At 38.5% G+C, this 14,111-nt stretch overlaps 2 protein-coding genes and 5 non-coding genes across 8 annotated transcripts in view; 6 read left to right on the top strand and 1 right to left on the bottom strand.

The window, feature by feature from the left end:
* zwilch (zwilch kinetochore protein) overlaps nt 1–414 on the bottom strand; it is a 33,255-nt gene extending 32,841 nt beyond the window's left edge. The window contains exon 1 of one of the 2 annotated variants that reach the window (XM_028823294.2): nt 256–414. In XM_028823294.2, the coding sequence (XP_028679127.1) occupies nt 256–293 (38 nt within the window). In that variant the 5' untranslated portion in view covers nt 294–414. The remainder of the gene's footprint in view (nt 1–255) is intronic. The other variant, XM_028823292.2, reaches the window with a different exon arrangement.
* A 297-nt stretch (nt 415–711) lies between these two features.
* rpl4 (ribosomal protein L4) lies at nt 712–13,538 on the top strand. The gene is made up of 10 exons (XM_028823379.2): nt 712–867; nt 1,432–1,603; nt 3,362–3,468; nt 6,393–6,531; nt 6,873–6,997; nt 10,532–10,661; nt 10,854–11,010; nt 11,199–11,282; nt 11,482–11,602; nt 13,325–13,538. The coding sequence occupies exons 1-10, from the start codon at nt 865–867 to the stop codon at nt 13,466–13,468; spliced, it is 1,182 nt and encodes a 393-aa protein (XP_028679212.1). The 5' UTR covers nt 712–864; the 3' UTR covers nt 13,469–13,538.
* Nucleotides 1,213–1,313, top strand: LOC114668269 (small nucleolar RNA SNORD16). The gene has a single exon (XR_003718859.1). It is a non-coding gene; the product is annotated as a small nucleolar RNA SNORD16 (small nucleolar RNA).
* On the top strand, nt 7,135–7,234 carry LOC114668270 (small nucleolar RNA SNORD16). The gene has a single exon (XR_003718860.1). It is a non-coding gene; the product is annotated as a small nucleolar RNA SNORD16 (small nucleolar RNA).
* On the top strand, nt 10,711–10,784 carry LOC114668266 (small nucleolar RNA SNORD18). The gene has a single exon (XR_003718856.1). It is a non-coding gene; the product is annotated as a small nucleolar RNA SNORD18 (small nucleolar RNA).
* Nucleotides 11,051–11,124, top strand: LOC114668267 (small nucleolar RNA SNORD18). The gene has a single exon (XR_003718857.1). It is a non-coding gene; the product is annotated as a small nucleolar RNA SNORD18 (small nucleolar RNA).
* Nucleotides 11,336–11,405, top strand: LOC114668268 (small nucleolar RNA SNORD18). Its single transcript, XR_003718858.1, has one exon. It is a non-coding gene; the product is annotated as a small nucleolar RNA SNORD18 (small nucleolar RNA).
* Nucleotides 13,539–14,111: the final 573 nt, after the last annotated feature.

Genomic DNA, 14,111 nt, shown 5'->3' with positions numbered 1-14,111 from the left:
TTACTTATATGCCACTTAGTTTCAAAGTGAAGAACTGCGATATGAATATTATGCCATTATATAAAATTACATTAAAAACATAAAACATACAGTGCACCTATCCATAGCTCTTAATACAGAATCTCTAACACCTCATTACTGGACAAGGATAGTCGACAACAGACACGGACTCGTTGATACTGGAAACTACATTAGTTTGAAATACAATAAAAGGACTCTTTTTTTCTACCTGACAATGATTTGGCCACATCTTACCTAAGAAAGCGCAGGAATTCTGAGGCTATTTCTTCCATCCTGTTCTCTACAGTAAACTTGCTTGAACAGCGCGCGTAATCACAAGTTCGTCACAATTCGTAAAAAGCGGGACCTTGACGTCACGTGTGACGCCCCATTTCTTTCACTTAAACAATTTATTTAAAGAAAACTTTTATTATCTGAAACTATAAAACACAAACAAATGCAATTAATCTTGCTTCAAAATTGTTTTTGGACTGTCATTTACTTTATTTTATCTTGCGATATGAAAACGGGTCTAGCGTCATGTATATAGTCCTCCGCCGAAGTAGTGAACCATGGGAAAAAGTAGGTCTTACCATTAAAATTATTATTATTATTTTTTTTTAATTATTTCACGAAACAGAATTGTATAAAATGCCGCTAATATATTACTCCCTGCGATTGAAATGTGTGATAATATCATTTCTCTGGTGCTAGTTCAGCCTTCTGTGAGCTACGCACCGTCAGTCTCGTTCACTGACTGCTCGGAGGTATATACTGTCGGGCGCACGTTTACTTCTTCCTTTTCCTCCGTGGCCGCCATCAAGAGAGGAGTGTGGTGAAGGCGTGCCGTGAGTAAACGAGAAAATGGTTAGTATTTTTATTTATCTTGTTTACTACACAATTGTATTTGATTAAAGTGTGGACTTGGGGATGGTAGGTTATTGAAATAGGCGCTTTTTGTGTGGTGGAGCTCCGCGTGAACGTGAGTCTTCACAAGGCCGTCCTCGTGTCTTGGCTGGCTGGAGGGGGAAGGGATAAGCGTGGCACTCGCATTTGGACCGCACTGGGATTCGGTGTTTTACTTTGTTTTTGCTGGGTCTGGCCCATGCCACTGTTGCTGGCGTTGTCATTCAATAAATTCGCCTTGTCACTGGGAGACGACCGGCTTGTTTGTGTTAAACAATAAAACTCACAAAACAGCGCCACGCTTCTGGCAATGATGGTGTAATTTGCGTCTGACCCCGTGATGAGCGACAGTTGCCTGCTGTTTCTATGCTGTCACGGGCGCTTGAAGACAAAAAGATGTCTGAGCAAGAAGCGTTTATGCCTATATTTACGAGTGTGCGAACAGAATTTAAATTATATTTGAAGAAATTGGTGTACAACTTTATGCAAGAGTACTCATCTCATGTGTATCTGTTTCTTTTTCAGGCGTGTGCCAGACCCCTAATATCGGTCTACTCCGAAAAGGGAGACTCCACAGGCAAAAATGTACTGATGCCTGCTGTCTTCAAAGCGCCCATCAGGCCAGATATCGTGAACTTCGTTCACACCAACATGAGGAAGAATAGCCGCCAGCCTTACGCAGTCAGCGAACTGGCAGGTGGGTAAGATGTTGGCCTAGTTCACCGAGGGAGACCCATATCCACTTGGTGAACCCACAAATACTGGGCCAGTTGTGCATGGTGGTATTGTTATACGAGATTGTCTTAAGCGATGTACAAGGGCACATTCCATGACTGATTTCATTGTGTACATTGTGCCAACTGGAAACCAATTCCTTGTATTGGAGAATAGTTGTTTTTAAGTTTTCTTTTGCTTTCTTCTATTTCAGACAAACTTTGTGATTGATTCTTTGTCATTGATCAATACTAGTTTTTTTTTTTTTTTTTTTCCTCATAGACCATTTCTGCACCCACATGCAAGAGCTGCCACTTTGTCACCACCTACATGCATCTTTTCTCGCACATCACTTGATCTCTCTCGCCTCTCAGGAAAGCACCAGACATCATCTGATCGTTTGTGTCTATTTCTAGATTTGCTTGATGCCTTTAGCAGCACTAGGTTTGGGAATAATCAGAAGTTTGATACAGTCCTCATCTTCAAGAATCTTTATTTTTTGACTTGGTTTGCAAGTCTGTTTGCTTAAAATCAAGCAGGCCTGGCTCAGTGGTAGTGTGCTGTTTTACAACAGGTTGAAATTCACATTCCAAGTCTTTACTGCATGGATTTTGCATTTTCCCCCAGAGTACATGTGGGTTTCCTCCCACTGTCCAAAGACATGCAGTTTAGGTGGATTGGTAATATTGTTACTAGTTTTGGTGTGTTCACCAACTAGGCTTTATTTCTGACTTGTGCCCTGTGCTTTCTGGGATCGGCTTCACTTTTATCCTGCTCAGGATATATAGCAGGTTTGGAAAATGGAGGGATGGATAAAATGTTACCTTTGCTATATATAGAACAAAAGGTATCTTATTTTCGGTTGTAGTCTCATTCTGTGTATGGAAATGCATCTAGGGCTGAAGCTAAGAAGCTCCTTGGGCAAAGAATTTTGGGGCCTAGATCAAATTGCTGGGCCGTGTTGTTAAAGTGGAAACCTTAACTTTAAAAAATATCTGGATGAGAGATTGGGGCAGTCTGACTGTTACCTGAACAAATAAGCTTGATGGACCAAATAGTCTTTTTGTGTGTGTGTGTTCTCTTTACCAGTAAATGTCCGAAATGTCTTATTAACAGTAACTGTGCGCTGCATTCATAGATTTCATACTTTCTCTGTACGTTTAGCATTCGTTTGCTTAAGAGTTTGATGCGCTTGCTGCTTCCTGAGCAGCTCTTCTTTTTTCCACCCTAGCGGCCTGCTTCTTCTCTTTCGTCAGCATCTTTTCGTGTTAAAACTAATTGTCTGTTTATAATTGCTTAGTATGTTTAATGTTTCACTTAAACTGGCACTTAACTCTTCAATCTGCTTCAAGAGTGATATAAGATATTAAGAGGGAGGGGTAATGACTGCAAAGGTGGTAGGGATGAGAACGGCACCTGTACGCATGTGCTGCACAGCTGGCCACTGCTGAGTTGATTCTATAATAGAGTAAAAATAAAAAGAGGAATAATCTTGGAGGTCAATCACCCCAGAAGCGGATAGTAGACATCACATAATATATGTATACCAAATTTCAGGTCAATAGGTCAGTTTGTGAGTTACAGGTGATTTAAAATCCTGGACAGACAGCCACTTTAGTGTATTATTTATAAAGATTTATTTGTATTAAGTTATGATTGATGCACCGTAGTAGCAACAATTATCTGAGAATCATTCCATCACTGAATATTGAGGTCTAACTAAGTCTTTTATCTTTTTCAGGTCACCAAACCAGTGCTGAGTCCTGGGGTACTGGCAGGGCTGTGGCTCGTATTCCACGTGTTAGAGGTGGTGGTACACACCGCTCTGGCCAGGGAGCCTTTGGAAACGTATCCTTTCACCCCTAATTTTCTATCCTAAAGATGTTTTACTGGAGTTGCTAAATTTACACCTGCATCCTCTTCTCAGTAAGGGATGCTTCTTTAAGCCTTTGAGTAACTTTTTGGGATAAACATTTAAGAAGCTTTGTGTACATCTGAACTGTGCTTTTATGTCTCCAGAAACCTTCTGATGCTCTTCATTCTCACAGTATACTGCGTTGAAGTGACTTGAAAAAAAATAAGCGATAGAATAGATGTTGTGTTGGAACAGGTGTGGCTGCATTTTTTGTTCCTTTTGAAGTTAATTTAGGAAATTCTTAATGTCTGTAAAACATCTTGGTTTTGGTTGTTGCTTGAATAATATAAGCTCAAGATAAGTAGTGTTTGCCATTTTGCAAAGCTTGTTGTGCCTTTTTGAGTGATTTGAGACTTAAGGTTTTGATATTGTCAGCTTTTGTTTGTCCTGAGCTGTTTATGTTAAAGTAATATATTTTATATTTCTTTAGGACGAGTAATGTTCTCCACTAGAGGTTATTGATGATGTTACGCTAATGAAAGTGACTTCTTTCTATAATACTGCCAAACGCTTGTATCACTTTGCATTAGTGTTAGGATTTTTTCCCAAACCATTGACAGTTTTTCTTTATAGGAGCACAAGAAATAGTGTTGTCCTGGCCACATTCACGAAGTATAATGTGCATCTCTGGCTTAACTATACTAGGATGTTAGAAGGATGGTTTTAAGGTTGTACAAGGATACTAGGATGTTCGAAGGATTTTTTTTTTTTTTTTAGTGGTCAATGGATTTTCTACAGCAGTCCTAGATGGAATAGATGCTTTATTTTTCAACAGGGGAATATTTTGGCTTTTTAGAGGAGCTCCTTAAATACCTACATACATAAATAGGTAGGTGGATAAGTGAGAATTTAATATAAAGAAATATACCCACACATTGGCCTGAACAGAGACCTGAATGACTATAAAGCAAGAATTGACTTGGCTGTCACAGTAAGGCATTATGCAGATGTATTGCTGTTGGTATAAAGGAGCCCCATTAACGTTGCTCGTCAGACTTCTTCGGAATAAATTAACTGAAATTACTTTGGTGTGTCGGAGAAAGGATGTCAATCATGTTCAATGGTACTCTGTTTTGTTTTTTCTCTTTTGCTACTACCTCCAGAGCGTGTTGTATAACTGAGCTTGCCCTTTTAGTTGTGTATAATTTAATTATTTATAATATAGCTATTTTCTATTTTTGGCAGGGAGATGAGTTTGATTAGTTGGGTTCTGGAAGTTGCATTAAAGGGCAGCAGTTACCTGCCAAGGTCTGTTGTCTGCTTTTCTGTATCCTGTTTTTTGTTGCCAGCTTGAAGCACCAGCTGATAAGAGTGTCCGAAGACCGCTTTATATACTAAATTGCAGATTCCATTCCCACACAAACATGCAGTCTTAAAGAGAAAACATAAGCACACATTGTGCTATGGGTATGTTACTTGTTGAGCTGCAAAATTAAGTAAAATTTCTCACTGCATTCACTTGCATTTCTGCAATTGGTTTACTTGCTCATATTTTCATCAGCTGATGTTGGGTTGTCATTTAAATAGGGTTTTTTTTTTGTTTTTGTGTGCATAGTGCTAATAATTCAATAGATTATTCTTTAACTGCCTTAAGAGTAAATAAGTTATGCACCCTACCTTTATTTTTATGGAGCTGCGGTAATACAAATTAGCTTTAAACTGCTTAAGTGTAGGAACATTTCAGTTCTCGGAATGTGAGAAACAGTGCTTCTTACTGCACTTCGTCCTGCAGTAGGTATTCCAATCAAAAATTGACCATAGTTTTGCCTGAATGCAAGTTTTTATCCAGTTTTGGAAATACCCAGCAGCAGGCAGATCAAGACATAAGGGCATCTCCACTTTCTGGGTTTGTTCAGTTTATGTGCACAGTGGAATTATTATCCGACTTAAACAGTCACTGGTTATTTTTAAAATAAAAGGAAGGCTCAGTGGGTCAACTTCCTTTAGGAAAGTAAGATTGCTTCCCATGCTTTTTGAGCAGAATGATGTGCAGTTTATTGACATTCATTAATTGGCATTAAAGAAATGGTGATCTGGGTGTTTGTTTTTATTCCTTCTTCCTAGCAGCAGTATCATAACCTGAGAAAATGTATTAATGTCTGTTTATGGTTAAAACATTTTGTAGCCCACTAACCTTTTAGCCATGAGGAACTTTTTAAGGCCAGTTGTTTGACAGCCCCACTCCTGTTTAAGGCATCACCTATAGTCAAACTTAAGACTCACATGTGCATTGCATATCATAATTGTGTGTTCCTGGTCCAGCTTTAGAGAATGTTGACATGAAGTCCAAGCTCAGTTTCAGAACGATTTGTGGAAAGGCAGTGTCTTAAGATTTGTACCCTTTTATCTAAGGGAGTTGATTTTTAACTATATTTAATCCGAAATTAATAGTAATCTACAAGATATGCCTTGATTCATTAAAAATACTTGATGTCTTGCCAACACATTGTGATGGATTATGTAAATACGTTTTTTTTTAACATGCTCTTCAGCTGTGAAGACATGATGCAATATACAAATTTTTACTTAATGACTTTTGGTCAAATTTTATTGCTGCTTTTTTGTGTCTGTAAATGTTGAGCCTCAGTGAAACTTTTTCTTAGCCATGGTGTTTTGCTTGATTCAAATGTTAATGTTGCATTTGGTGCAGTTCATTAGCTGTTTGTGCCAACCTTGGAATAAGTTTCATGAGTGGTGTAGGTGGTTGAATTTCATCACCCAGTAGAACTGTTAGCAGATGTTTTAAATTCTTTTGACTGCTGTCATTAAAGGATTTACCTTGCTTTTGTAAAATGATTAGCTTGCTAAAAGGCGTAAATATACATTTCTAGTGTGATATCCTTAACCTTTGATACAGATGTGTCGTGGTGGCCGCATGTTTGCCCCCACCAAAACCTGGAGGCGCTGGCATCGCAGGATCAATGTGAAGCAGAAACGCTATGCTGTCTGCTCTGCCCTTGCAGCATCAGCACTTCCAGCCCTTGTTATGTCCAAAGGTAAGTGGAAGTTTCAAGGATTTGAAAAAATTTTTCAGAAAAAAATATATTTTAGTCCCAATCCCCTTGTCCCTCTCTAAATTGTTCTGGGACTGCTGACCGCCTATAGAGCGTTTTTTAATCACTGAAATCGGTGAAAAGGCTTTGTCCATGCCAAGATTTTTGTAAACGCAGTGCATGTTGTTGCATTAAAAACTAAGGTAGTCTGTTCATTGGGGTGTGCTTTTGGATGATTTTGACAGATTTTTGTTATGCAGTTGTGGGAAAAATTACTTGCAGATCAACTTTATTCTTAGCAGGCTGTCCTAGACCATATTAAATTTTATTACATATACTTGTAGGCCACCGCATTGAGGAGACTCCAGAAGTTCCTCTTGTTGTGGAAGATAAGGTTGAAGGATACAAGAAGACCAAGGAAGCAGTGCAGCTGCTGAAAAAGCTAAAAGCCTGGAATGATATTAAAAAGGTACGGATGCTTTTATTTCCAGCGTCTCAAGGTTGGAAGGGGGGTGTGTGTTTTGTTTTGTTGTTGTTCGATTTCCACTTTTCAGTTCTGAAAACCCCAAGAAGGGTGCACTTCTAAAATAGCAAAACTGCACTTCTTGCAATGATGGTGTAATTTGCGTCTGACCCCGTGTTCAGTGACAGTTGCCTGTTGTCTTCATGCTGTCATGGGTGGCTGATAGCAGCTATAGTCTGAGCAAGAAGTGTTGTGCCTCAGTGTTCCTTAAACAGATGAACATTACTCAGTTGTGTGCTGCCCTTTTGTACAAGAAAGTATTTGCATTTCTCAGGGCATTCTTTTTTAACTGAGCTCGAGACTAACATACTAATTGAAACCCTTTATTGTAGTCTGTATTTTTTATTATAAGTTTAGATGTGCAAGAACAAAGATGAAATGTGTGTTGATATTTTAAAGTCAATTTGAAACATTCTCCATTTACAGGAGTCCAGATCCCCAGATGTAAAAACTTGATTTGAGATTTTTGTGCTGCAGTGGCTTTTTCTAATAGCTCTCTACCAGCCTTACACACAGATTTCTCAAAGCACACTCCCTCAGTTTTTTTAATATATATAATAACTAGGGAATACATTGGGGAAACAAGTTACAGGTGGGTTTTTTGTTTTTTTTTCCCCCAAACCTCTTTGGTCGAGAAGCTGTTGGCTTGCTGCTGCTGCGTGCCTTGTGATCTGCATTTCGTGCGGAGCTTCGAATGTTTTAAAGCCTGTACAGCACCTGAATATTCAATCTTTTTGCTGTTCTGTTATTTCTCAGAGTAATATTTTTCAGTTTGTGCTAATGTGATCTTTGCTCTCATTTTTTGAGACTTTGGAATTTTCCTATATATATATATATATATATATATATATATATATATATATATATATATATATATATATATATATAACATACACACAAGGGAAATCCCAAAAGTAAGATCTCCTTTTTTTTTTTTTTTTTTAGGAATACAACCGTTTAAAATGATGTAAATATTATAGAAAATAAAGGTTAAAGAATTTTTTTCTACATAATCGCCATTTCGGTCAATGCATTTTTGTAGACGCTGTGGTAGTTTTAGAATGCCCATGTCATACCAGCTCACCACCATGTCCTTCAGGAAGCGTTGAACCTCATCTTTCACCTCTTCGTTGGAGCAGAATCGCCTTCCAGACAAATGTTCTTTCAACTTAGGGAACAGGTGGTAGTCACTGGGTGCCAAGTTTGGACTATATTGATGAAATTCCAACCAAAGTTTTGCAGGAGAGCGACGGTTTGACGGGCGACGTGTGGACAAGCGTTGTCGTGGAGAATGCTTACGCCCTTGCGCAACATTCCTCTTCTCCAGTTCTGAATTGCCCTTCTGAGTTTTTTCAGTGTTTCACAGTACCTGTCAGCATTTATTGTGTTCCCAGCAGGCTTAAAGTCGACCAACAATACCCCCTTCTGGTCCCAAAACACAGTTGCCATGACTTTACCGTCAGACTGTGTTTGTTTGAATTTTCGCGGCTTGGGGCAAAGAGTGATGCCGCCACTCACGTGATTGTTGTTTGGTCTCCGGTGTAAAGTGGAACGCCCAGGTTTCGTCACCCGTGACAATCGAGTCCAAGAAGTTGTCCTTTTCGTTTGCGTAGCAGCGGAGAAATTCGCGGGAAGAATCAACTCGTTGCCGTTTGTGGTCTTCTGTCCGCATACGTGGTACCCATCTTGCGCACACCTTCTGATATTGCAACTTTTCCATTAAAATCCTGTGGATGTTGCTTCGGGAAACCTCAGGTACCAAAATACAGAGAGCAATCCAGAGTGATCCACCGATATTTACGCATGTTTTCCTCAACCGTCGCGACTGTCTCGTCAGAAATTAACGGTCTCCCGCTCCTTTGTTCGTCGCAAATTTCAGTACGACCAGCTGTAAACTCTACACCACTTGTGAAAGTTTTTGACATCCATGCATGGCTGTCCATACACTTCCGTCAATTGGCGATGAATTTCAACCAGTTTAACGCCTTTTGCGTTCAAAAATTGAATAACTGCAAACTTCGCACTTATTACGGTAGCGTTCAACGGGAGCTCCATTTTCAAGGGCTGTCAAGATTGAGCATCCCAGCGAAGCCGCGCGTGCTTATTTGGGAGTGGAGGAAGCACCAATCACAACAGTGTGGCCAACAGCCGTACGGACAGTTTCTCTACGTCCCCACCGCTTTGGAGACCTTACTTTTGGGATTGCCCTCGTATGTTGTAAAAGGCGCTATATAGCGTCCGACCCGGCACAGACTGACACAGGCACGTGTAAAAAATGAGCACACTTTATTTTTCTTCACCTGTGGGGCACATCTTCCCTGTGAACCCCACAGGCAATACACAGTCCCAAAAGCACGTAAATACAACACCAACAACTCTCCACCCCAACTCCCAGGCAACCTCTTCCTCCTGATTCTGGCTCCTGAGTGGTGGATGCTGGCCCTTTTTATAGCCCACCCGGAAGTGCTCCAGGTGTTTGATCACGTGTGGCTAATTGCACTTCCGGGCGGGGCTGTAGAGATGTCCAGGTGGGCTCCGGGATCCATGCAACAACCCCTGGAGGCCATCCCAGATCCCCACAGGGTTGTGGAGAACTCCATCTCCCATGAAACCCTGTGGGAAACTGAGGCACCATCATCAGCCAGGGAGGCTGCTACCAAGCTATAGCAAAGTAAAATATTTTGATTTTAAAATCAGTAATGTAATACAGGTTGAGCATCCTTAATTTGAAATGCCTGGAACCAAAAGTATTTCAAATTTTTGGATTTTGAAATATTTGCATATATATAATGAGATCTTGGAGATGGGACCCAAGTCTAAATATTGTTTGCTGAGGTCTGAAATCTGGTATCAATGCCATAGTAGATTTTAATACTGATCCAAAACTAGAACACGCAAAAGTAGGTGTCTGAAAGGAAGGGAAAATTGAGTCTGTGTCGCAGATTTTTGGGGAATGTGTTTTTTTTGTTGTGGTTTTTTTTGTTGTTTTTTTTTTTAACATATATATAACTGTTCAATGTTATTTCATTTTGTTCTTTTGCCCTGAATTTTGATGCTCATTGAAATTATTGTGGCCTCATTCTTAAATTCTAAACACATTAAAGAGCTGTATTCATTTTATTGCAATATATACGTTGTATGTAAAATAAATAAATAAAACCATGTATTTTGAAAATTGATTACATAGAGGAGTAATGTTTAGGCCCCACTCCCATTATGAATATGAATTTTGCATATTTTTATTTTGTCCATCATCCAGATTTAAATGTTCATCTTAGACTAACTTAATATCAACTCCTTATTTTTCCTTGTCATTTGGTACTTGGTTACTGTGAATGCATCCTAGATAAAGTTTTTAGCAGTGTAGGTAACTTTTTAAACCTTTATTGGGTACTTTTATGGTTTGTTGGCACCTGATTGTTTTTTAGATGTGCCCTCATCCCTATGTTTACCAGTTTTAACTGTCTGTTAATTTTTTAGGTCTATGCATCACAACGTATGCGTGCAGGTAAAGGTAAAATGCGAAACAGACGTCGGATTCAACGAAGAGGACCTTGCATAATTTATAACAAGGATGCTGGAATCACAAAGGCCTTCCGTAACATACCAGGTATGTTCTCTTGACTTTGTGAGACGTGTAACGGGAATTTCCTTTTTGACTTGCATGATGATGTCCACTTCTAGGTCCGTGTTTCTGACAGACTGTGATTTTTATTGTGGAAGTTCTGACAGGCATATTTTAGCCAGTAGTGGCACTATAGTTACATTTCACTATGTCTAATTCTCAGTCTTCTGGTTCCAGGCATCACTCTACTGAATGTCAGTAAACTTAACCTGCTTAGACTGGCTCCTGGGGGTCATGTGGGTCGTTTCTGTATTTGGACAGAGAGTGCATTCTCAAAGCTGGACGACCTGTATGGCAATTGGCGCAAACCTGCCTCTCTGAAGGCTGACTTCAAGTAAGTCTCTGAGCAGCCCTCTTTCATTGTTAAGCTAACCCTTTAATGATGATATTCCACTTCATGGTCCGTGTTTCTGACTCACTTGTGATAAAAGTTGGAAGTTCTGAACCTGGGTTTGCCGAAGAAAAGGGAATTTGTGTACAGCCGCTGATTTTTAGTTTGTAATATTTACTAACTCTTTCTAGCCTGCCAATGCACAAGATGACCAACACAGATTTGAGCAGAATCTTGAAAAGTCAAGAAATCCAGAAGGCCCTGCGTGCACCAAAGTAAGTTTTGCTTTTTTTGTCTGTATGTGGTGGTTTTCTTTCCACCTTTCCTTTTGCAGTAATGAACTTCCACTTTGTGTCAGTGTTTCTGAATCCTGCAATCTTGGTGGAAATTCTGAGCTCAGAAAGGGAGATTGTGTGGTAGAGAGACCTTCATTTTGTTGAAATTAAAACTTTTTGTTTCCATGTGTTGTAACAGCAAGAAGATCCATCGTAGAGTCCTTAAGAAGAATCCTCTTAAGAATCTGAGAGTGATGTTGAAACTGAATCCTTATGCCAAAACAGCCAGACGTAATGCTATTCTTTTGCATGATCCAGCGGTATGTACCAAGTCTTTCAGCACCTACTGAGATACTACTTTCAAGGCAGAACAGGCTTTTATTATTGCCTCTTTTATGCCATTATAAAGTTGATTGTGAAACAAAAATAAGATTCTGCATGCTTTGAGAGTTTGAATGTGGAGACCAATTACAATCGTTGAGTGAGTGACATTATTCACATGGTAGTATAGTACCATACACAGCTACATTAAAAGAGAGGAAACTTCACCCTTAACCTTGGATTTTTATGAACATGGCTATAATTTTTCAGTTTTATAACTGGCACATCCAGTTCAGCTAAATTCAGTGAATACCCCAAATGAACATGACAACAGGCTAACTTTAATGGGGTTCCTGTATTGCATGCTGTATATTAGACAACACATTGTTACAAAATAGAATTTTAGTGCTTCCAAACTTCTACATTGAGCAGACATAACATTAATGTTTTGATGCACAAAGCAAATTTCTGCAGCAATACGACATGCAAAGTTTTAATGAATGTCTGTGATCGATGTGCATGCTGTCATTAGACAACACAATGTTACAAAATAGAATTCTAGTGTTTGCAAATTTCTGTTTGCCAAACATACATGCAAAGTTTTAATGAAAGTGTGTAATCTCGGAGGCCAAATTAGCAGGGCAAATGGCTATTAACACCACATACTTAATTACTGAAATGAATCTGCAATCATTCAGTTGATAAAGTTCATGGGTGGGGTATAGAACCAAAATGTTAGTATAACTAAAATTTGACAAAGTCCACATGACACATTTGTAAAACAAAAATGGTGCAGGAGGCAATGCAGTATCGTTGTTACAACTTATTTCTCTCTATATATAGTAAATATTTTAATCACTAATTCTGCATTAATACACAAACAAGCAATAGAAAAGATTGATCACTTGAGGTAACTTAAACAGCCAAACTAATGCTCCTTTATGGGAATTCTGAAACAGGAGGGCAAGATTTAGAAAACTAAAGCATTAGATTTGTGACATTTGAAATCCTGCATTAATTTCACGTGTGGTTTAAATGCTATTCAGTAATTGTTATTGACCAGCTAATGTTCATACAATGATCCAGACAAATGTCACAAACCTGTTTTTTTTTGTTTTTCTTTTTCTCTCTGACAAACCTGATTTAAAAATGTGATCTTATAAAAGCTTTAAAAAAAATTGTAAATTATTCTGAATTGCTTGAATGGGTATTGAAGAGTATTTGTGAGCTGTTGTATTTTTCAAAACACAATTCATGTCCACTTCCCAAGAGTAATACCATTGGAGCTCCTCATTGCCCTCACTCTACCTCCTGAATGTGTTTTTTGTAGAAGTAAATTAGTGAAGTTTTGAAATGTTTCAGTAAATGCAGCCTATACTGTGCCACTGCACTATTTGTAAGTCTTTATGATAGAGGGTGCAGTGTAATTGACTTGGAAAATTGAAAATTTGTTTACTGGGGTTATCAAAGTATCAAGATTCCACTGGTAGATTTTAAAAGGGTGCATTTTCAGCATTGCATTCAAGTTTTTAGTAACTGTAGCCAATGTATAAGCATGAATGTCACATATTTAGCCAAATAAAAGTTGCTCCTGTAATAAACTTTTTTAACAATATTATTAGGGCCACAGAAAGGCAACCAGCAGATTTCTCTTGTTTTATTGTATTTGCATAGTCTAGCTGTGCCTTGTGTCTCCTAAAATACTGATGCTTGTTTTACAGCGCAAAGCTTTGATGCAGTCAATGAAAAAGAAGAAGAAGGTTACCAAGCCTAAGAAAGAAGCAGAGGCAAAGGAGAAGGAAACTAAACCAGCAAAGGAGAAGGTGGCCAAACCTAAAAAGGAAACTGAAGCAAAATCAACCTAAAGTTCATTTCAGAGCAGGCAAAAGTGATTTATAAAGTCAGACATACTAATAAATGTTTGTTCATCTCTTAGTTGTTTGTGTTGAGATCTCACATAATTGTGGCCATATTTACTAAATGTTTTGATAAATGTTGAGCAGTGCAGTTCATTTTGTGTTTGGTGGGGGTCCTGTTTGGATTTGTAGTGTGTGTATATGTGTGTGTATATGTATATGTATGTATATATATATATATATATATATATATATATATATATATATATATATATATATATACACACACATCCATACACACACAAATGACTGAAACCAAGAATATGAAGCTGCTCACTTTTGGTTCAGGCGTTTGCAACATGGTTCTGTTAGGTCAGGAGCTTAAGTGAATCATTTTATAAGCAAGCAGTCATAAAAATTGTAGCAGTATATTTCTGACCAAACCGTAGGTTCAAGAGAATAAAAGTATTTTTGTTAACTTGATGGTCATGAGTCTGAGCTAGTACCACGGAGTTTGTAAACGCACCAATAACAGTAAATCAGTGTTACAAAAGTTAGAATTTTTTATTTTACTGATGTAAAGCAAGAACACCTCCAAGAAAGGCAACAATTTGTAAGGTAAATGGGAAGGGGAACAACAATTGTGGATATT

This window comes from Erpetoichthys calabaricus, chromosome 17 (assembly GCF_900747795.2).
Source record: "Erpetoichthys calabaricus chromosome 17, fErpCal1.3, whole genome shotgun sequence".
NCBI classification, from domain to species: domain Eukaryota; kingdom Metazoa; phylum Chordata; class Cladistia; order Polypteriformes; family Polypteridae; genus Erpetoichthys; species Erpetoichthys calabaricus.
The sequence above is the reverse complement of the archived record's forward strand: the minus strand, read 5'-3'. Positions and strand labels throughout refer to the sequence as shown.

Excerpts from the sequence above, each read along its gene's own strand:
- rpl4 (XM_028823379.2), top strand. Across the intron at positions 11,011-11,198 it reads TCTCTGAAGGCTGACTTCAA|CCTGCCAATGCACAAGATGA; the intron begins GTAAGTCTCTGA and ends AACTCTTTCTAG. Across the intron at positions 11,603-13,324 it reads TTCTTTTGCATGATCCAGCG|CGCAAAGCTTTGATGCAGTC; the intron begins GTATGTACCAAG and ends CTTGTTTTACAG.